The sequence below is a fragment of the Xenopus tropicalis genome, chromosome 2, assembly GCF_000004195.4.
Source record: "Xenopus tropicalis strain Nigerian chromosome 2, UCB_Xtro_10.0, whole genome shotgun sequence".
NCBI lineage: Eukaryota > Metazoa > Chordata > Amphibia > Anura > Pipidae > Xenopus > Xenopus tropicalis.
In genome coordinates, this window is record NC_030678.2 from 52,143,656 (window position 1) to 52,167,339 (window position 23,684).

The 23,684-nt window shown below is 37.9% G+C and overlaps 1 protein-coding gene across 2 annotated transcripts in view; it reads left to right on the forward strand.

Moving 5' to 3' along the window:
- plxna2 (plexin A2) overlaps positions 1-23,684 on the forward strand; it is a 185,023-nt gene that overhangs the window by 151,004 nt on the left and 10,335 nt on the right. For both annotated transcript variants that reach the window (NM_001123475.1, XM_018091073.2), the window contains 11 exon segments: positions 1,703-1,870; positions 4,348-4,441; positions 5,089-5,328; positions 5,720-5,863; positions 6,019-6,253; positions 7,335-7,477; positions 10,163-10,431; positions 19,413-19,479; positions 20,317-20,463; positions 20,970-21,129; positions 21,353-21,456. In NM_001123475.1, the coding sequence (NP_001116947.1) occupies positions 1,703-1,870; positions 4,348-4,441; positions 5,089-5,328; positions 5,720-5,863; positions 6,019-6,253; positions 7,335-7,477; positions 10,163-10,431; positions 19,413-19,479; positions 20,317-20,463; positions 20,970-21,129; positions 21,353-21,456 (1,771 nt within the window).

Sequence of the window (23,684 nt, forward strand, 5' to 3'; positions counted from 1 at the left end):
CATTCCTGGTAACTGGCAGCTTACTTCCGGCCAATCTAGGTTCTCACTTTGCCTTATGGCAGGAGAAGCGTTGCCTAGCAGGAGCAGCCTACCAATTTGGGTACCACTGTCCAAGTTGGAAGAGTCATAGCCTCGATAGCTCCAAACCCCACAGACAGCAGCAGGAGTTTATATGACAGAGTGAAGGTAACTGGGGAACATATTTTATTTTCAAGCTGTGGAAATGTGAACATTTACTTTGAGGGATATCTGATGTGAAACCTGAGTCATATCTCATATGTTTTTCTATGGACCCTAATTACCAAATGATGTTTCTTGCATTACATGAGTTGACAGCCAAATTCCATAAAATAATACAGGAATTGGAGTGGTTTTTCCTGCCTAGATAGTTCTTTCACCACCTGGAAATATGGGCTACTGCAGTGTAAATCTAGAATATACTGTATATAAAACAATAAAGTTATTATAATATTATTTGTTACCTTTTCTGCGCCAGTAACCAAAGGAAAGTGGCTGGGATTTCTTGAGTCCCCAAACAACCATAAAAGATTTATTTATGTGCATGAGTTTTGGATGGTATAAGAAATATCTGGCAATCCCAATCTTTCAGAAGCAGAAAAACTAGCAGTGTTATGTTTCAAGCCGGGGCCTGCACTGCATCACCCACAGAGGCAGGCCAATATATAAAACACATAATTGTGATTCAGTCTCTTCCTGCTATACTCTGTAACATTTTATTGCTTGGTGAGCAGGTGCGTGATTCTCACAATCTGCTGGAGTTCATTAAATGCTGCCCTCAGACACGCGGCTCCCTGACAGAGCATTGTAAGGTCACTGCTAAAATCTTTTATCTTTTTGGTGGTTTCGAGTCTGAAATTACACTAGATGTGTTCTGTTATTAGAGTTTCATGAGAGAAACAAAATGTGACTTAGAGGAAATAAATATTGAAATATAAATTTTGCTTAAAAAGATGTCATGGAGGCTTTTAAAAGAGGTAATGGGCTGAATAGCATTGAGGCAAATGCTTTGAAGTGCCTTTAGAACTGTTATTTGGCAAGGAAATCAGATAAGTACAGGTATAGGATCCATTATCTGAAAAACCCATTATCCAGAAAGCTCCGAAATTACATGAAGGCCATCGCCCAAAGACTCCATTTTAATTAAATATTTTAGATTTTAAAAAGGATTCTCTGTAATAATAAAAAAAGTACCTTGTACTTGATCCCAACTAAAATATAATTAATCCTACAATCCTACTGGGTTTAGTTTATGTTTAAATTATTTTTTTATTAGACTTAAGGTACGGAGATATAAATTACAGAAAGACCCTTTATCTAGAAAACCCCAGGTCCCGAGCATTCTGGATAACTGATCCCACACCTGTGGTTACACAAATGCAAAGCCTTGGCTAAAGATATATATATACATGTACAGTATATGTGTGAGTATGTATTTTACACCTCAACTAAAATATAGATACATATTAAATATTAAAAAATAGGGCATGTGTAATGCAAGTTCATATGAGAATACCGAGTATCATATACCACACTGTATTTTCTTTTCACCTTTCCTTTTTACCTTGTATGTACATACCCTTTATATTACAGCAGGTTGTAACAAGAAGCGTACCTTTTATGTATTAATACTGCAGTCAAAGGAAATAATGTAATCACTTATAATTTGTACTTGTTATTTCAGGAGGTCTCTTAATGAGATTGTCTGTGTGACAGCTCCATCCACTCATGGCCTCGGTCCTGTTCATGTATCTGTGAGTGTGGACAGAGCTCAGCTTGAAAGTAACCTACAGTTTGAATACATTGATGATCCAAAGGTCCTGCGCATTGAACCTGAGTGGAGCATCGCCAGGTAGGAACAGTGGCACAGTTTATATCATGAGCCAATCAAGTCCTGCAAGTAGCCATCCCTATAATCTACCAAACAAAATTCATTCATTTTAAGTTATTTTATGAGCAGGCTCAATCAAATTGTGTGTATATCTGGATGAAACCAACCCAGTCGTATGCAAAAATAATACAAACTCCTCCAAGCCAGTTGTGCCACAGGCACAGGCGATAATTTGAAAAAGTCACATTTTTTCCGACTTTTCTTGGAGTGACTTTTTTAATAAATATCAGGCATTGGGAAAAAGAATTTAGTATAATTTGAGAATAAAAAAAAATCTGCCCCCAAGTTTCTATAACTAAGACATAGCTGTATCTATCAGGATCACCGATTACTTTGTCTAACTTCTTTGACCATTCAGTCCTAAAAGGTAACTGTTTGATCATTAACTGGTGTTCTGTTAGAAATATTAACTCTCTAACACTTGGATTGAACCCACAATTTCCACAACATTAGCACCAACAGAATAAGAAAATACAGTACTTCCTATAGGTAGTAGTTTATTTAAAAACACACTAGTTACATTGTATAGTCTTGTAATTTCTCACCAGCTCTGTTTCTGCCATATAACTCTACATGTAAAGTATGTAATATCCCTTTACACTCAATGTAAAAAGGAATAGTAGTCTGGAAAATGACACATGCAATAATATAATATGGGAAAATAACATACATAGAAATGCAAATGCAAGAAAGGAGAATGAAGTGTTACATGGATATAAGTCTCGACGCATTATATTAGAATGCAATGGCAGAAATAATATGTTGGCCAACCTGTGAATGAAAAACAGGAAAATACTGAAGCAAAGGATCGACTTATGAGCAGCCTATGATATGTCATACATCAAATATATTCTAAACCATTAATTTTTATGATACATCCAAATGTAATTTATGGGGGACAAGTACTTTTACTACTTTTTAAAATCCCAGCAACATCAGAAAGTACATGTTTTATGACACCGAGGTAAAGATAAATTCCTGGGATAAATGGCTTCAGCACTGAAAATACACAGACCTTACATGACAGCATCCATCATAGGATAATTTCCTAGTTTTATGCATGTGTATAATGCATGTTCTGAAACTGCAAGGTCCTGATCTTTCATTGACTTGTATGTATCTATGTGGTTAAATCCCAATAATGGGGGTTGTAAAGTACACCACTACATAGAATGAAATATATCTTCCCTAGTTAAAATTCCATTGATTTTAAATGCTTGTGTCAATGATTGGAAACCACAATGCTATTGTGCCAAAACGGTATCAATCTTTTTTTTTTGTAATTTATTTGACAAAAATATTTCTAAAGCTTACCAGCCATCCCTTTATAAATCATTATTAATACAGGTATGGGACCTGTTATTCAAAAGGCTACGGACCTGGGATTTTCCGGAAAACGTTTTTGCTTTTGTAATGTAGATCGCATATTTTAAGTGTACTTAAAAAGAATTAAAAATTAAATAAACCCAATGGGATTGTTTTGCCTCCAATAAGGATTAATTATATCTTAGTTGGGATCAAGTACAAGGTACTGTTTTATTATTGCAGAGAAAAAGGAAATCATTTTTAATAATAAGAATTATTGATTAAAATGGAGTCTATGGCAGATGGCCCTCCCATAATTCATAGCTTTCAGGATAACAGGTTTCCGGATAACAGATCCCATATCTTTATACTAAACAGTAACCATTTATTTGTTTTTTTCTTTTCATTCACACTAAGCTTTATTAAAAGAGGGGAACTAAAGTAAAAATGTCTTTATTTGTTATCTGTATAAGAGATATGTATGACATTTTTGCATAGTAAAGTATTAAAAAAATGTGTTATTTTTTTATTCTAAGCTGATACAACAAGCACAATGGTAGCAGGCATTTTATGCACAGCTTGAACAGTATCCTAATCCATGGTGATGTTGTAGATTGGTTTGAGAATTGGAATACAACCTATAGATTTATAGCATTCAGTATTTTTGAGTTACAGAGAAGGCTTAATTCTGTATTATGTAGCCTACGTTCATTAGTTTTACTAGAGATTTATTGTAAAATAAAATTAAATAAATGCCTGCTTATAAATACAGTACTTAATCAACAATTTCTCTAAGCCTAAGGCACCATCTTTAAATTGTAATTCCTACAAAACAGGAATTACTGTGCCTGTAGAATTCTGTGCAAAACACTGTGCATAATTAGTTGGGCTATATAAAGATAATAAAAGATGTTATAATATTATTGGCCATGCTTTTCTACAGCCTAAGGGAAGGCATTGCTTGTAGGTATGAACCATGCTGTGAAAACATGTTGGATATATTATCATAAAAGTGTTTCCTTTATATTCCGCAGAGCAAATTAGAAGTTAAGGATTGACTATTCTGTGCAGTGTAAATGGCCTTTATGGTGTTGTGTGGGTCTGTAATTGGATGCTCTTTCTTTAATCCACAGTGGTCACACTTCTCTTACGGTCATTGGCACCAATCTGGACATCATTCAACAGCCAAGAATCCGAGTGAAATCTAATGGCAAGGAATCAGTGAATGTATGTAAACTCATATAACATGTGAATAATTAGAAAGCCTTTAGGATTAGAACTATGGGAAGTTTAAGAGCCCCACTCAATTTTATTAATTTTTGAAGTTGGCGGAGATACCTAGACAATACAAGGCACACAGATTATACAGTTTATATTATGCAATATGTCTAGGTATCTATGCTTTTATAAAAGTTAGGAAGTGACAGGTTAATTGCTTTCAGATCCCTTCCCTTTATAAATCATATCTGCTTGGCCTTAGTAGCCATTGATCTAGATCCATGTGTCAAGCTGTAGAACAGCAGGTTGCACTACAACAGCAATGAATTGCACTAGTTCAGCACTAAGCAGCATAAATAAACTGAATATAGATAATCAAATTTCCAAAATTCATGCGCATTTATATTTATGCAAAGTGATAAGCCCAACTCTGTTTATAATTTGCCTCTGTAAGTATTTGATGGGAATGATTTTTGTGTTTGTGTGAGTTCAACAGCCATTTTAATTTGCAAGCATAATTCAAAACACACAAAGTGATGGGGCCATTGTTCACTATTATCAGAATTTTATGTGCAAAGACAGGTGAATTATGATGTTTACATACAGTATGAGTGAAGAACTGGATTAATTCTGTTAATTGGACTTCTTTTTAATAGGTGTGTAAAGTAGTGAATGCTACATGCCTGACATGCTTGGCTCCAGCTCTGACATTAGAGTACCGTCCTGGCTTGGATTCAGTAGAGAGACCAAATGAATTTGGCTTCATCTTTAACAACGTGCAGTCACTCCTTGTCTTCAACAACACCAAGTTTATATACTACCCTAACCCAACCTTTGAGCTTCTCAGCCCTAATGGAGTCCTAGAGCAGAAACCAGGGTCTCCAATTATATTAAAGGTGAGATGGTAACAGGCATCTAGTATGGAGGAGAAGTACCAATCTAATGCATCACCATTTTCTGTCTTGTATTAATTAATATGTTTTTTGATCTTTCATCGAAAGACTGTTATGTCAATGTCTACTACAAAATGCATCATCTTATGTAGCAATATAAACGCATGGTTAGCAAACACCTTAGTTATAGTTGATAGTATGGGCAAAGTAAGTTGCTTTCGTGTTTACAGAAGAACATATATATAAAGGATGTTACACATAGTCACATCATTTGCTTTCCTGTATGTAAAAATTATTATTGGAGACTTCTAGGATTGAAGATTAATCAACACATCCATATCAAAATTGTGTTATTGTGCTAAATTACTGTTTATATGTTTTAATATCTTTGCAGGGGAGGAATTTGTGTCCTCCTGCAACAGGCGGAGCCAAGCTGAGTTACACTGTACTGATTGGTAAAACACCCTGCGCTGTTACTGTATCTGAGACTCAACTCCTCTGTGAGTCTCCAAATCTCACCGGGCAGCATAAAGTAACAGTAAGTCCTGTATAGTAATGTTTTTAAAAAGAATTAATGGGGGGGGGGGCTTGATTTACTAAAGCTAAAAAGAGTGTATTTTTGTAAGCCATGGTGTAGGCTCCATTGACAATCTGAGGTTTTTTTTTTCCCACACTTTTTCCTTGTTGTTTTAGGTTTATGTTGGTGGCATGGTGTTCTCACCTGGTTCCATTAATGTGATTCCTGACAGCCTCCTAACACTTCCAGCCATTGTCAGTATAGCTGCTGGAGGAAGCCTTCTCCTCATCATTGTGATCATTGTGCTTATTGCTTACAAACGCAAGTCTAGAGAAAATGACTTAACTCTAAAAAGGCTGCAAATGCAGATGGACAACTTGGAGTCACGAGTGGCCTTGGAGTGCAAAGAAGGTAAGCACTGGGTTTTTGGATATAGAGGAACAATATGCTTCGGAAATGTCAACATAGGTAACTGAAGGCTGGGCAAAAATGCTATTATATTATCTGGAGTAGATAGGGACAGTTAGAAAAAAGTGTTCCGAGAGTTCAGACATTTCATAGTAGAATCTAACAAACAAGAAACAATTAGAATGGTGTGAGTAACTGTATAAAGCCATAGAGAGACAAGGCAAGTTATTTTAACTAATTTCAATTATTTTAGCAAATTGCAAGGTAAGAGCAGAGACTGGCTTTGTGGTGCAGAGTATCAAAGGAGCAAATATGGCAAGAAGGGTACAAACAGAAAAAATGGTGTATGACTTAAACGTCAGCTAAAAAGGATTTGTGACTGGGGGGATAAAGACTGGTTGTGTAAAGATAATGTGACAGAACCTTTCCCAAGTTCATGTATTCACTATCAACAGTCTAGCATGTTGCAACTGGAAAAAAAAATTTTTTGGAAGAGATTTGAAAAAAAAAAGTTAGAGACTCTGATGCCATTCTTCCTACCTACTAAAGTGCAAAAAAGATGCAAACCAAGCATTCTTAGGTGGCTGGGGGGCTCTTTGAAGCATAATGAGCCCTGTGGACGCCTAATTGATGTACAGATTTGGCTTTCTATTGGTAAAATTGGTGGTGGACTTTATGGATATTGCTAATAGAACATGGGGAGAGAGAGAACCCTACTACATGACCTGAAAGTCTAGTACTAGGCTACAACTTCATAGGGTGAGATGAAATGAAGTCCCACACAACTTTAACTCCATAACCACCAACAATAGTTTTTTTTATCCCAGTGAAACAGACCTACAGAATAGAGGGACTTTCTTGTGCAACAGCCTTGGTGTGAGTTGACAAGCGGCCTAACTTAAATGGATCAGCAGCTATTAATTTATTTTTAAGCTGCTAACCATATTGCAAATTTTTAGACATTAAAGGTGAACATACCCTGAGATAGGCTGCATAGACTATTCTGATATGTTTGCAGCTTGCAAGCATTGGTGCTATAGTTGTCACATATTAAAATTGTATTTTCTGTTTTTTTGCCCACCAGCTTTTGCTGAGCTCCAAACTGATATAAATGAATTGACGAGTGATTTGGATCGTTCCGGTATACCGCACCTAGATTATCGAACATATGCAATGAGGGTGCTCTTTCCAGGGATAGAGGATCATCCAGTGCTTCAAGAGCTGGAGGTAAGTACAGCATAAAATATCTCTGCATCTACAGCATAAGTAATTATCAGTTATCAGTAATTGTCAATTATTTGTTGTGGTGCAAAAGCTGCATTATTTTTAAACAAATCTATTTGTCCATTGCACTTGTTTTTGTAAATGAGCCTTTGTTTCAGATCTTTAGCTGTTCTTAGCTCTCCTGTTTCTGAGGAACGCTGTCTTCAAAATTTATTACACAGCAAACAGTATACCAGTTTTGGCCACAAGGGACACCTTTTTCATTGGCATTTATAGCTAGTATTTTATTTTACCTTAGTAGGACAATATGGCTGCCCCATATATATTAATAAATATTGGAATTTTTGAGTAGAATAATATAATCCAGTTTCAGATTACCCTTATTTCTGCAAAACAATTATAGACAAAAACACTTGTAAAGGCATTGCTAAATGCTGCTTTCTTTGTATAAATAGGATATATTTCCTATATGACTATAGGTGGAGCACACACGGGTATCTCACAGACCATAACATATTACAGTATTCAATGGCAACTTTAACAGGAATGACATTTAGGCCAAATCAATAGATGACATTGGCTGCATCTGTCTGCAAAAAAATGAACTTGTCTTTTTGTTATGGTATATACATAACTGTCTGTTCTGTAAGGTTTTCCTATTGTTGTATGGCAGCTGTATCATAAGTAGAATTACTGGGTCCTAGACTAAAATCCTTTTAAGGCCCAACTGTAATTCCTCAGACTTGAGAAAGATAATCTGCTTTGCACACAGAAATCTTGCATGAATTGCAGCCACCGCTGGGCCCTGCTCCCCCCCCCCCCCCCCCCCCCCATTTGGTTCTGTGGTCACGACTGATATCCCCCTGCGTGGTAATATTTTATCTCAATAGAGCTGTCTAAAATGTATTCAGGCTCCACAAATCGCTGCAGCAAAGGTAACATTTCTAGGTGGCAGAAAAGAGATCCCCCTTCAAAAAAATCGCTCCATAATACATCATGTTGGTTGGAAAATGCTGTGTTTTCAGCCCCAAACAACCAAAGACAAATAGAGGACATGCCATTAGCAGTGCTAGAATTTTCTCATTTTCATATCTGTTTATCTCTTCTAAAGCAACAAGGAGGAAAGGGGAAGCTAAATCCACTAATGCCAATAATACCACATGTTATATGTGTTTGCATTAGTTCCGATCATTCAGCTGACACAAGAATGTTTCTGCCATACCTTCCCATGCTTCTCTGGCATGATGCTGCTTGCTGCTAATGCCCTGTCTACAAACAACTACGGGTCACTGGCCCACAGTGATGTACTACAGCCAAGCTGGGAGAGCAGAGATGTTGGTAATGAAATCTAGGGATTGTGCTGGGTCTTATACTAAATCTGCCTGGGAGGGGGCAGAGGTAACATGGGGCCAGCCTGCTATGCACGTGGGAGAGGTGAGATGGGAGCAGAACTGAGACACATAATACCTCTGTGTAATAAGAAAATAGAAAAAAAAGCTTTTATGTCTGGCAGACATGAAAGTGGCTTATGAAGAGGAATTCTTTTGTAATGGCAATACTGTGATGATTCTTTTGTAATGGCAATGCCGTGATGACAACAATGGCTGCATGCTGTTTTGTATGTGCCTGCAAATTTTTCTAAAAGCAATACGGTGAATATCTTAGTCTTATCTTTCCTTTCTATCCTGAGAAATTGGGACTTGCTTTTAATTCTCATCTCTTACAATATATGTTGGTATCTGTAGGATATTGGTACCACCTAAAACTGCCATTGTCTGCCCATTTTAGTGTAAAATGAAATCAAAGTACATGCTGCAGCTTTTTGGGGGGATCACTAAGAAATGACACAAAATAGACAATCCTAATAAAATCAGGCAAGTGAAACAGGCAAGAATAACTGCCCAGCAGAGTTGTGAGGGAGGAAATAAATTCCAAATCTGCATATGGCATTTTGGGTTTAAGCCTAACAGAACAGCTTTATGATAATATAATCTGGGGTTTGTAATGATAGCAAGGTGGGATGGAATGTGTGGCTCTCAGATCTCCCATCTGGCTCTATCGTCTCCTGCGGTGAGGTCAGTAGGACAGGGAGAAAGGTTAATGTAGTGAGAGGAGAGATATGGCTAGGAAATGCTGAACATGTAGAAGGAATATGTGGGTTTGTTAACGTAAATAATTTTTAGGCATTGAGATTTTCTGGGATGTGTTTAGGAGAGGTCAGAAGGGATGGTTGGAACTGAGTGGGCTGTACTTCCTTTGCTAAGCAGAAATATCCATGTAGTAATGCAGATAAACATGTAGGCAAAGAATATTGTGCATTATCAGCACATAATGTGTAGGATACATAAATACCTGCATGTATAAAATGTTATACAAATATGTATATATTTATATTTAAAACATTCTATTCCACACAATAATATATGGTATTTTCTCTGCAGCAACCCATAAATGCTCACTTAATGCAGTGATAAAAAGTGCATTATTTCTGAAGGACTTGCAGTATGGAAAAAATATATGAAAATTGTATCTAATAAAGTTGCCAACATGCATTGAAAAATTCTATCAAGGCTATCACTTATGGTGATATTTAGCTAAACAGGCCCATTTATTGTACTGGTGATTGTGTCTCTATTCTATTATAGCAGTCAGCTAAAAATAAATATATACACTTGTGCTTCCCTATAGGTTCAGGGTAATAGGCAGCAGAGTGTGGAGAAAGCCTTGAAGTTATTCGCCCAGCTAATCAACAATAAGGTGTTCTTGCTGACATTCATCCGCACTCTAGAGCTTCAGCGCAGTTTCTCGATGCGTGACCGGGGGAACGTGGCATCCCTCATTATGACGGCTCTGCAGGGAAAACTGGAATATGCCACAGATGTCCTTAAACAGCTGCTCTCTGACCTTATTGAGAAAAATCTGGAGAACAAAAACCATCCCAAACTGCTACTGCGCAGGTGAGTGACTAAGAGACTGGGTAGAAGGTGCCTCCAGCCACTTCTTGTAACACATACAGCTTTCATCAACAGTGTCAATGACTTGTGCCTCATTTTGAACACCCTAGCCTATGAAGAAAACAAGTATTGTATTGGCATGCTACAGTGTTAAATTAAGAATAGTTAGGAATAAGGATGGTAGATTTGATAGGTGATACCTTGACCCTACTAGTTGGGTGACTATTAATATATAATGTGTGTTGCGTGGCTAAAAAAACTCATTTACCTGGTATTTGTCGCAGGTATTTCTTGAGATTACTCCCCAGTGAATTGTAGGCCAGTACCTAACCAGTACTGTGCAGCAGACGTGTACTTTATTTGGGGTTGGAATATATAAGTGCTTACTACATAGCACAGAAACAATAAAAAAAACTATGCTGTTTGTATAAGGCAATATAAAAAGGAAAAACCCATACTTTCACTTGTAGTTGGTGTATTTTTACTTTTGTAAAATGCATGGATACATAGAAACCTTGTTACAAATGAAGTGAATCGTTTTGGGTCACACACAAAAAGAAAAACACAATCACGCATACTGTTTCTTAACAGACTTTCATTTTTGCCCTACTCTGCTACTTTCACCCTGCACTGCTATTTTACCTTACTGGTCCCCCAAATGACTCCATAATTTCATGGGAATTCCATCTCTCTGTGTGACCTTTCAATAGCTGAAATGACACCTAGGTTGCATACGTTTCAGGGCTTTAGTAAATGCTCCTGGGCATTCCTAGGAATCGGCTATTTTATGCCGCCATGCAAACAGACTTTATATAAGGGCAGTGTTTTCCGAGGCACTCGTATTCGTTGAACATTCCCATTTTCACGTGTGTGCTATTAAGGCCATATGCGTATGGAAACTTGCAGGCAGTAGCGTTTAAAGTAATTTTTCCCCCCCATCCAGCAGATGCAATTTACCTAATAGCAAGTCTAGAACCAGTTAAATCTTTGAAGTCATATGGGTGTCAGCTGCTTAAAAAATGTTCACATAATTATGGAAATTTTCTCCTACATCATTTAACTGGCAAGATGACACTAGAGAGGCTCAGAGAACCTCACTCATGGTCTATCAATTTCACAGTAATGCACAGCACAAATCTGTCTTCTCTACAAATATGCAAAATGTTATCTGCTAGTGATTTGCCTCAGCCCAGTGCTCCAAAAAAGAGAGATCTTCAGAAAACTGAGAGGCTTGAGATTTCCTTTAATCAAAACAAAGAATTTCCAACCAAATTGTGCAGGTTTTAAATAAGGGACACTGCAACCAATAGGGTCGCCATGTCATAGCCTCCAGTATTCATGATTAATACTTTGTAGTGTGAGCCTGTGCTGGGATCTCTGCAGACTGACTTTGTTTTGGCCCCCATTGTTTTATAGTGCTACAGCCTCTTTTAGGCTGGGAGAGAACTGAACAAAAAACACAGATATCACTTTTAAGTGAAAATCCTGTGAAATTCTTCTGTGCTGACATTATCCATTATTGCCTTTGATATTAAGAGTTGTTTGGGGCATTTTAAAGCCAAAAAAATGATAGCCCTGGAAAAATGTCCTTCTGTGCGTGCCTATACACTAATGTTCCCTTTAATTCTGCTGTTTAGACTGAGGGGCTGGCCTTCATAGTGGTGTCTTAAAGGAGACATATCCTATAAAAATTAAGAATGTACGAGTGAATTATACTCCTCTAGAAACAGAAGTATTGTGCTTAAAAAAAAGTTGTGTTTCTGAATGATTTATTGAGAAACTCCACCAAAACCCCAGTAGTGGGTTTGTGCAGGGGGGCTGGCAGCTCTCAGTACACTGCACTGTAGGATAGGAACCAATCAATAGCTAGGCTGACCTGATAGGGAACTGAAGCCTGCCTTTGCTCGTGTTAGTGCAAGGCTGTGATTGGCTCTCCCCCTCCTACTGTGCTTCTGGCAGGGAGCGTTAGGACACGCCCACCCTTCATTTCAAACACAGACAGAGAACTGATAGGATCTATAGGGAGTTCCAATAGGGGCCATTTTTACCGATAGGATTAATTTTTAGCGCAAAGTGAAACCAGCACCATATATTATTCATAATTGCCTACAAAATTAGTGTTTTTACCATTTATCCAATATGTCTCCTTTAAGCGGTAGCGGGGGGCAGGCAGTTGTTATTTAGGCAAAGTTTAGGTAATGTTTAGGGGTGCAAAACCTAGCTTAAAGATCTATTAGATTATTTGAAAATCCACTCAGAGCATTGTAATGATATTGCCTTATGTGTTAACACGCAGCGTTGTCTGTTAATACCGCAGTGTGTGGCAAGTGTGGTGTTACACTGTGGCTTAATGAGCACATAGCATAATGACTTTGTAAGGCGCATACATTGAAATTAATATACTGTTGTTCTATAAAAAGCTTATTTGAATGGCTGTATGATGTTTAGGGTATGCAGTGCCCAAGAAATATAGGTTGGCAATACACTGAACATACAAAATAAACCAGTAAGTGTTAATAAAAACCACATGTAGCATCTCACTTTTTAAACAAACATTTATTCGCCATGAACAGAGGCAAACTTGCACATTTTTGCATTTTGAAGATGTCAGTGTGGAAGTGCCTTATTTAAGGAAAGCACATTTAATGCTAGTGCCTTGACATTAGATGGACAGCATGCAACCTATCACCCCATTACCAGCCTCTGGTATCAGTCTAGTCATTGCAAACACATTCCTCTGTCAATTGCGCTGTCACTGGTTTCCCTGGTTGCGCCGAGGCCGAGTGACAAAGTGACAGGCCGCTGATGTAGTGTCTCTGCTGAAAGTATGAGTCAGCTGCTGGAGATCACATCCTGACTTAGCAGCAGGAAATATGGCACAAGCAGATTGTTCTGCAGCCAAGAGCTCACCCTGCTGGGGAACGTGGGATGCTGTGTGTCTGTGAAGGTTCTACTGTAGCAATCAGCATCTAAGATTTGGTTTTTTTTTTTCTTTTGTTATTTTGGGAGCTCTAGGTAATAAAGAATGTAATGATGGATAAAAAAACAAACAATATCTGCTCATTGAGTCATCGTGTGGCAGTACTAGAACTAGATGGAGACAAAGGAACTTAAGCCCAACATATTAAGACAATGTCATAGGGTTATCTTATGCTTACTAGCATAAATGGGGGGGTCAAGGTGTGCTGCCCTGGAACAGCAAGCAACTATGGTCCTAGACCAGCATCTCTGCTGTCACAGAGTTCTTTGGCCAAAGATAGTATAAATCTAAGACAACAGCCCTATGACTGAAAGGGTTGTTTAGGGTGCAAAGCACATATGTATCATTTATACATAGTATATATATATATATATATATATATATATATATATATATATATATATATATATATATACAGTACTGATCAGCTAAAGCTAAATAATTGAACTAAATATCCTCCAAATGAAAGGGTACCCTGTTCGTTACTCCTATAAGGACTTGTAGCCTAATCCTTTGTAAGCTTGTTAATTAAAACACACAAATATTGTGAATAAAAGCTTCTAGAGTTACCCTTGTCATTTGTGTTGGCCAATTTTAATGGACCCACCTTTGCTCTTCTGCCCTGTAGAGACCATAGTATGGAGCAGCCTCTGCTCCTCTGTATAACAACTGGGATATTTATTTTGCTCTCAAACAGGAAATTGCTGTAGATCCTGGTGCATTCGCTAACACTGAAACTGTCCCACAAGACACAATAATGGAATCCTTGTTAATTTCCCTTGGGGATTGTGGGAGAGAGAAGGGGGAGGCTACAGTTTCACTGCTAGCTATTAATATTAGTTCATCGCTCTTACTGAGCAAGCCAAAAATAGGTAGCAAATGGTTATTAACTCCATTGCTCAAATGATGCACATTCTTCCAGCTTCTTGTTTTTCCTGGAACTGAAAGAGAAAATTATATTACTGGCAAATTTATAAAATGTTTTGGGAACAAGGGTATTCCGTATACCCCAGAGGAAAAGGAAACCATTTGATATTGGGGACCATTAAAGGTCCATTCATTATATGCTGTTGAATCAGGTTATGCATTGTATTTTTGTCTCCAAAAAAATGGTGGAATTTATACTCCTTGCACTCTGTAATTCCTACTGTGGTTTACACATTACCCTGTCCTGGGAGTCAGATGTGAAGAAGTAATTGTTTCCTTCAGCCCTAACGTGAAATAAAGGCAAAGCATGATTTATTGTGATTATTTACTTCCCTTATGAATAAGTAGCAGCTGATAATGCTGGGAGTTGTAGGGCCACAGGTTATACTTTCCTGCCCTAATGTCTAACCTGGACTCTCTGAAAATGGCTCACAGTTGATTGGTTCCCTCAGCTGATTTATCCTTTGGGTTTATACAAGTCTATTGTATTGTCAAAATCACGAGTATATGTGCTCCCACTGCCGGCCTCAGCAAAATCTGCTGCACTGTTAATAAAAGGTATCTACATTAAAGCAGCGACACAATATATTGTGGGAATGAAGTTTAACCCTTTCTGCACGAAGCAGAGTTACAGCACATAACAGCCAAGGCTCAAAAACTGCCACTCCCTGGAGGCTTCACTACGAGTACACATCCATTATTTTTGGGAACGGTAAATATTAATGTGGAGCAAGAAAGATCAGCCATGGCCTGAGGGAGAATACGCAGTGCAGAGAAGGAGAGTGAGATAGAATAAAAATCTCCAGCCGTATTCCTGCAATTTAATTACATGCTTGGTTGTTTCAAAATGAAATTTGTTTGGTGACGGGATATAGAGGCAGTCAGGTTTCTTACACAAGGTGGGGGGAGGTCTTTTGGGGCCTGAAAAGAGCTAGAGGGGGTATATGGGATGCCACTGTGCGTGATCAGGGGATATAAGCAGCATTGGGTCACAGAAGCACCAGCTTCTTACACAGCCTTTAGATTAAAAGGATACATTCACTGTCTGGTTTTCTGTGACAAAGTGACATCACAAAAGTCACTAGTTATGCATTTTGTCTGTTTCCAAAAACACTTATTGTCAGTGGTGTAATTCAGTTTATCCAGCCATTAGGTGGAACTGTGCATTGCTGCACATTTGCTTTCTTCTAGCTGCAAAATGGCACCTGTATTTATGCCCCTGCTTTGTTCACGCCATTGGTTACATAGCATTGCCTTCCCTGAAAGAGAGCTACTCCTGCTCAATTGCAGCTCATTTTGTGTTAACTCACTCTTGTCTAATTGTACCCTTTAAAAAGACCTTTCTGCACTGCAGGTTAGAGTTCTTCAAGCACAATCAATACATTGATGTGATGAATGACTTTATTAAATCTATACTGTGGTCTGGGTACTTTATTACTGAAATGGTATCAATATGCTGTAGTGAATGTCACTGATAGAGAAAAACACCATTCTGATCTATAGAGTCTAAAGGACTGTTCTTCTGTCGTCAGGGGCGTAGCAATAGCTGGGGACCAGAGTAGTAGAGGGCACAGTGGAGCCCTGATTGATGGACAATATATGTTATTGCCTTTTTAATGTCTGGGTTGTCTTCTGCAGCTTTTGTTGTTGTTCTACAGCTTCCAGGCACTTCAGGAAACCTACAGTAATATTACCTTTGGTATGATTCAGGTTTTCTAAGGTGGCTGTGGTGAGATTTGGCTGATCATACAGATGAAATAGTTAATCACCAAACCAGGAATATAAAATTCAATCCCTTTTTTTTCAGAGACTGAATGCTCTGTGGGGCGTGTTCCCTTTCATTAAGACCAGAAAAGAAATGTAATAATTACGGCTGCTGTGCTGGGAATAAAAAAAAAGGGGGGGGGAGATTTGCTGAAATAATCTTTGAGGTTTTGAAATTCACGCAGCTCTGAAAAAAAAATTACAGGAGCCTTTTGAAAGCCAGATTTGTCTTTTCTTTTGTGAAGTTTAACATGAAGTGTGCCCAGCTTGCACCGGATTAATAGCATGAGAAGCGTTACAAACAAACCTTATTGTAAATACTATGGAGCTTTGATTCTTCTGCTGATGTAGACTTCAGTCCCTCTCATCTGATAGAGACTGTCATTTTGTCTGCCTGTCAAAAGAAATGGGTCTCAGAAGAGATGACCCACTTGCACAAAAGAATATCTGCTGTCAGGTTGGTAGCAAAATATAAGTGCATGTTGTTGCTCTGCCAAACATCACTTTTCATTGGGTTTGTGTGTATTAACTTGGGAGCTCCTTTTGTACTCCTGTGCATTTACAGAGGAAGCACCCCATGGCACTCTGAGGAACACATATCTCATACATAACTTTTATAATAACAACTTGCTGACAACTTGGAGTGTGACCTTAAGCCATAAAGATCTGGCCCAAAATGCCATAGGAGTTAATTTAGACCACCTTTCACACTGTTGTTCATAGACAACAATAGATTTTTACTTTCCACCCACATATGCATAGTTAAAAGACATACAGATATACAGGTGTACAATCTTTATCCAGAAAGCTTGGCTCCTGGGGTTTTCCAGATAAGGGATCTTTCCATAATTTGGATCACCCTACCTTTAGTCTTTTAAAGATCATATAAAGTAAATATTAAATAAACCCAATAGAATTGTTTTGCCACCAGTATAGATTCATGTAGCTTAATTACCATCAAATACAAGGTATTTTTTTTTTTTAATTATTATTATTATTATTATTATTATAGCGTAACAGGGAAAAGTCACATTCATATTATGGACTCTATGGGAGATAGCCTTGCTGTTATTTGGATCTTTCTGGATAACGGGTTTCTGTATAAGGGATCCCATAACTGTACAAGATTTTATAATTGGATGCTGATAATGACAGATTTTTATAGGAAATTGCCATGACACTGTCAACATTTCATGGTCTGCTCTGAGGTTACCAGACAAGCGGATCATTCCCCAGTATGCCCACCTTGAGATGGGCAATATCGGACTGATGTGATCACATCGATAGGATGAAGGCTATTCAGGAAAGGACGGCATCAATGATGGGCTCCTAACCCAATGTGATTTTTAAACCTGCCTGATCAACATCTGCCTAATTTTAAAGATATCATTCGGTAGGCCCACCTGAAGGCCCCATACATAGCCCAAGAACCTACCAACTAAGTGCATTGGTAGCTTTTATCAGCCCATATATGACTTTTAATGTGGAATCATCTCCTCCCATCTTCCATTGTAACATTACAGCATATCTGATATGTTCAAGAGTATGCACTTCTACCTTGTAGCTGTGTGAATCATTTGCCAAGCAGTAAATAGGGTCAAAACTATATGATTGCTGCCATTCAAGAGTCAATACCATCAAAGACTTCTGTAGGTCTGAACACAGAAAACCCCAAATCAATCAATACAGAGTACTTTGCATGAAATGTAACAACATAAAATAAGTCAACTTCTGCATTAATGTCTTTTCAGTTTTGGGAACCTGCCTGTTTAATTATTATCAGAAAAGCATTCATTGACATGGGTATACTCTCTCATTTTGCTATAACTTTCCTTTAAGAGTGTCATAGTCTATCCAAACTGTACCATGGGTTTAATTAACTTAAGATAATAGCTAGTGTCTTCTTAAATATTTTATTTCAATCTGTGGAACTGCTGTACTAGGCTTTTTTCGATGGGAAAGGGGAAGATGCTGGCTTTCTCAAGTTGTGTATTATCTAATGCACTAATGCAGAAAGAATACGTACACTCTGGAGCATTATCTTAATTGACTTATAAATCATTCATGGCCAAAATTTATTTGGAAAAAGAGTAAAACAAAAAATCTACTTGGCTTAAACCTTTTTGGTAAAGGCAAATAAGAAGGACCCAATAAAAGGAAAACTATACCCTTGAACAATGTAAGTCTCTATACAAATATATTTCATAAAACATGATCTGCGAGGGAGCACAGAGCCCATCACAAAATTGTGGCTCAAGGAAAAAGATATAAAAGGGCAATATATAATTATATAGATTCTTTAATAGGCCACTTAATATAAACTAAAAAAAAAAAAAATCTGCTGGTTAAGTATTTCTTATGGGGCTATGATTTTCCTTTAATATATTTAATGTTTTGTTTAGAATCTGAACATCAGAAGCAGCTCCCTATTACCCTAGTTCCTATATACCTGGCCCATTTTATTGTGACAAATATTTAGACTGTTCGTAGTCTACCACGGTCACCCTATTAGATTTCTCTGCCACTGGACAAGTAACCATGGGGTATTATTGCTGATATCTGGATTCATATAAAGGGCCATAGGTTTGGTATTGTACAGTTTGGTGCCACATAGTGAAAGCTAGTGTGCAACCCATGCTGTTGTGTCAGATCATGTTATCTAGCCTATGCATTTAAAGTTTGACAATATCCCAAATAATTCACTTGATGACGTAACTGTGCCCAGGTTTTTATGGAGCCAGTCTGACTCTGGTGCACCCATTAGGAGCACTCATGCACAGCCTGCTTGAAACAAAATGTGGCTGTAAAAGAGCTGAATTGTACAAGAAGATCCGCACTTTGCCTTAGGCCCAGTTTCATATACGATGGCATCTCCTTCTTTATTGACTAGGGCTGTGCAATCAAAGTATAGATATCTTTGTTGTGCCTTCATGTGTTGTATGCACTATTAATTCCAATAAATGGATCTGTGACCTTATCTACCCTGATATGTTTGCACCTAACAATATCCTGCTTTCTAGTTCTGTGAACAAATCAATTCTGCTGTCTATGAAATGAGCACTTGCATGTTTGCCCTTCCTACAAATCTATATTTCCTCATGCGGCCTAGGTTAATTCTAACACCATTCTGATCTTTTTTCTGTCACGTTTCATGGATATAGTAGAGCAGTGTTATGCCTGAATGGGCTGGCACTGAAAAATAAAGGAAAAAAGCAAGACAGGTTTTCTAGCTAAATATACTCTTTTAACAGTTACATTGCTGTGTTTGTCACGTTGATTTTAATACCATTGATTTTTAATCACTGATTTACAGGACAGAGTCTGTAGCAGAGAAGATGCTGACCAACTGGTTTGCTTTCCTTCTGCACAAGTTCCTCAAGGTAAGATAATACATTCAGAGTCAATGTGGCCACACAGGGCAGATTTGCACCTGGGCAGTAACCCATGGCAACCAATAACATTGTTGCTTTCTTTGTTTTTTCTGCAGCTGGCAGAAAAAAAAAAGCTAATCACTGGCTGGTTGCTATGGGCCCTTGCCAAGGTGCAAATTTGCCCATTGCTGATAAATGAGACCCAGATGTAATTAAACCTTTGCGTGTGTATTTATGAATTATACAATGTCCATTTCGTTGCACTGCATATTATGATGCCAGCTTGCATAGAGAAAAATGCTGAGCTGGAGGTTTACTTTGCTATACCCAGATTTATACAGTATCTTTTCCTGTGCACCAGAAACTCCAGTGTTGCACTAGTCAATTACTAAAACCATTGACTGCTACACTTGCATATATTATTTTTATATTGTATCATGATTTTAATATTATACTAGGATTTTGTAAGCTGTCGGTCACAGTTGAATTGCCAGGCAGTTTTAACAGGCTAGACATAGAAAAATGCTGAACTGGAGGTTTACTTTACTATACCCAGACATATACAGTATCTTTTCCTGTGCACCAGAAAAGCCAGGGATGTACTAGTCACTTACTTCAAACAGTGACTGCTACAGCTATATATATATACATATATATTTTTATATTGTATTATGATTATTATATTATAGTAGAATTTTGGAAGTTGTCAGCTGAATTGGCAGGTAGTTTTTACAGGTTACATTACAGTCATAATTAGGGAATCTGGGAGCGTGGAGATTATATAAAATGTAATAAGGCCGTTTTGTAGGTTTCTTCTAGTGACAGTGTTTGGCTATGTTTTCTTAGGAGTGTGCTGGAGAGCCCCTGTTCATGTTGCACTGTGCCATCAAGCAACAGATGGAGAAAGGTCCCATTGATTCCATCACAGGAGAGGCTCGCTACTCACTAAGCGAAGATAAGCTGATCCGGCAACAGATTGAGTACAAAACGCTGGTAAGTACACCTAAGACAGCCCTTTATTCCTCAAGTCTGGCTGGTGGTAAAGTTGGCATTTTCCCTTTAGTGGTGTATATTTGTCCTTCAGGTTTTAAAGCATTCACATCAAAGACAGGCGGAAAATGGCTGCCAGTCCCATATGTGGATTAAAATGACATTATGATGCCATGAAAGCTTGCAGTTTCAATCTAATTTTTTGCCCTTTTACTTTTTTCCATTTCTATGTATTTCTTTCTTCTTCCCTACTTTTCAGCCTCCTCCTATTCCACAGTCTTGCATCTCTCTCTCTTTCTCCTGTAATGGTTTACTGTCACTGGTTTTTATCCATCTTACTTCTCTCTTCCTTAATCTCTGCATCCACTATTTCTCATGCTTCTTCAAACTGTCTCTTGCTATCTCTTTCTGCGTCTTGATTCACTGCTGCTTGTGTCAATCCAGCTGAATATCTTTCTCGTCCTTTTTGCGCCTATCTCAGATTCTATTACTCATTCTACTTCCTGCAGATACTGAACTGCGTGAACCCAGATAATGAAAATAGTCCAGAGATCCCAGTGAAGGTTTTAAACTGTGACACTATCACTCAAGTAAAGGAGAAGATCCTGGATGCAGTTTACAAAAATGTGCCATACTCTCAGAGGCCAAGAGCTGTTGACATGGATCTTGGTGAGTCATCTACATTTTTTAATATGGGTTAATATACAAAAGAAAAATGCAAAAAAAACCCCACCTCGGCATCTATTGTCTGGAATATTTTTAGGCATCATCTAAACCTATTCTGGTTTAAAATTATTTATAAGACACGAAAATGTTTAGCTATAGTTACTGCCAAATCACAAATATTGGTGCTTTATAATTCTTCTTTAACCATTGGATGAACTTCTTGCAGAATGGCGTCAGGGGCGTATAGCAAGGGTCGTTTTACAGGATGAAGATATCACAACCAAGATCGAAGGCGACTGGAAGAGGCTTAACACACTTATGCACTATCAGGTACCAGTGAAAAGCCTCAAGTCTTAAATATGGAAGCATTTTTTAGTGGTGTAGTGACAAAATGCAGTAGACGAGTAATGAATATACAATGGGTATACAATCTAAGCAGCTACTGTGCCATTGTATAAGATATGTGCACATAGGCACAAACCATTTGCTCCATTTTTGTTTGCCTGGCCTTTCAGTTTATTACATTTTCCCAATGTCTGCCTAGCTGCCTATGTTTTATGAGCAACATTTCTTATTGTTTTATGTGGACTCAGTTAACAACATTTTAAATAAGAACAGCAATTGGCTAAACCAAAACTGAAGGGCAAGACCAGGTGGGCATTCTATGAACAAAAACTTGAAAGTTGGTAATACTCTAGTGTGATATAGTTTCAGTTCCAAGGAAAAAACATATTAGGACATGTTTGTAGGACCTGAACTGCACTCAGCTGCAACTCTACAAGGGCTGAACCTTTTGCCATTTCTCTACATCTAGTGACTTGATTGGCCCTACAATTCCATTTTGTTCCCTCTCAATGGTTTGAGGCAGTGCCCAAGCTCTCACTAAATAAATTGCAGAGCAAAACAGCTCCTTCTCAATATATGCATATTTTGGTAGAAATGTAATAAAAGGTGCAAACATGTATAGTAACCCATAGTAACCAATCCACAAGGATCATTTACTGGTAAGCCTAGTAATCTGATTGGTTGCTGTTACTTAATAGACCTGAGCAAGTATTGATTCTTTTATTGCACAACCCCATTAGTGTAACTGGCAGTGACATCAGGTTCAGTCAGAGAAGAATACTATTGTCAGGGTGTAGAGCCTGTTTGTTACATCTCTGCACTCTATATCTGGCAGCTCTCTTTTGCTTACCTCCATTGCTTTTACTTGGCAGGAGAAAGGCAACTAATTTGTTTCCTCTGTGTATTATGAGGTTCCCAGTTTTAAATAGGGGATTGTATATTACAGCCCTCAGCTTGATTGTTGAAAACAGCATGATCCATGCTATGCACTGTATGGGGTCCAGTTCTAAATAAGAAATCCTGCCTCCCTGTTTGTCTTTAATTTATGCCTTTTATGGCATAATCTATAATGAATAGAGCTGGGCAGTGCATTAATTTCTGCTGAGAGGACATGAACATTAGGCTGACTCCACTCAGTCTAATGCTCACAGACCTAATGCTTTGGGGTTAACACACTAATGCAGCTCTACTAGCATTATGTACTTTAACTTAAAATGATTTATTCGTAACATACGGGTTGCCAGAATTAAATGGAATAGATTGTCAGTGGCTTACTCTTGTTTTCCACTGCAACAATAGCAGTTACGTCTCCCCTCCTGAATATAAAAATGGAACCTCTGTCTTGTGGGCTGCAGCTCAGTGCCCAGGGAGGTTATGGGTAATTGACTCTCTTTAACAAGGATGTGCCAAGTCTGGAAGGAATGATCGGTCTTTTTAATATGTTAAATTGTAAACCGACGTAAACTAAATGTATGCTGCACAGTACTGCCGATTGGTTCGTTACAAATCCCAAATCTTGTGCAATGAAATAATAATAATTATTTTCATTTTGCTTTTGTTCCTTTGTCCTGTGGTCGATTTATAAGGAGGGGGAAAACTATGGAGCTTTACTTAAAGCAGCTATTACAGAACCTCGTTAGCACTAATATTCATTTACGGTTTGACTTTTGCCTAATTAATCCCCCTGATGTAATAGAGGGACAGGCAATTCAGGCTTCTGAAAGATGACTTTATTGCTTGTCCAATCATAAATCACATTTTTATAAAGTTCATAAAACCGGTTAGAATAAAAAATGGTTTAATAAGAGTGCTTTATGGCGCATAACATTATGATAGCCGCTAGATTCTCTTTGTGCTTCCGCCTTAATTAAATAGCTGGCTTTCTCTTCATCCTGAAGATAGTGTTTTAAGCTAAAGCTGCTTGTTTGTTCCCATTTGCGTTACCTATATGTTATGGTGCAACTGATGGTTTCATGGCAGGATGCTGAACTGGTTTATCTGAAAATGGACAAATCACAAATATCGGTCTCAGCAAAGCCATTGTTTTCCCTTTAGATCAAAAAAGACTCTCATTAATATACAGCTCATAAGATTAGGCAGTTATCAACACTTGTTAGGTTAACTACCATGCACTGTACACAGCATAATATTAAATACTCCAGTTGTGTAACATTGTAATGTTGTTTGCTACTGACGATAGAAAACAGCATTTC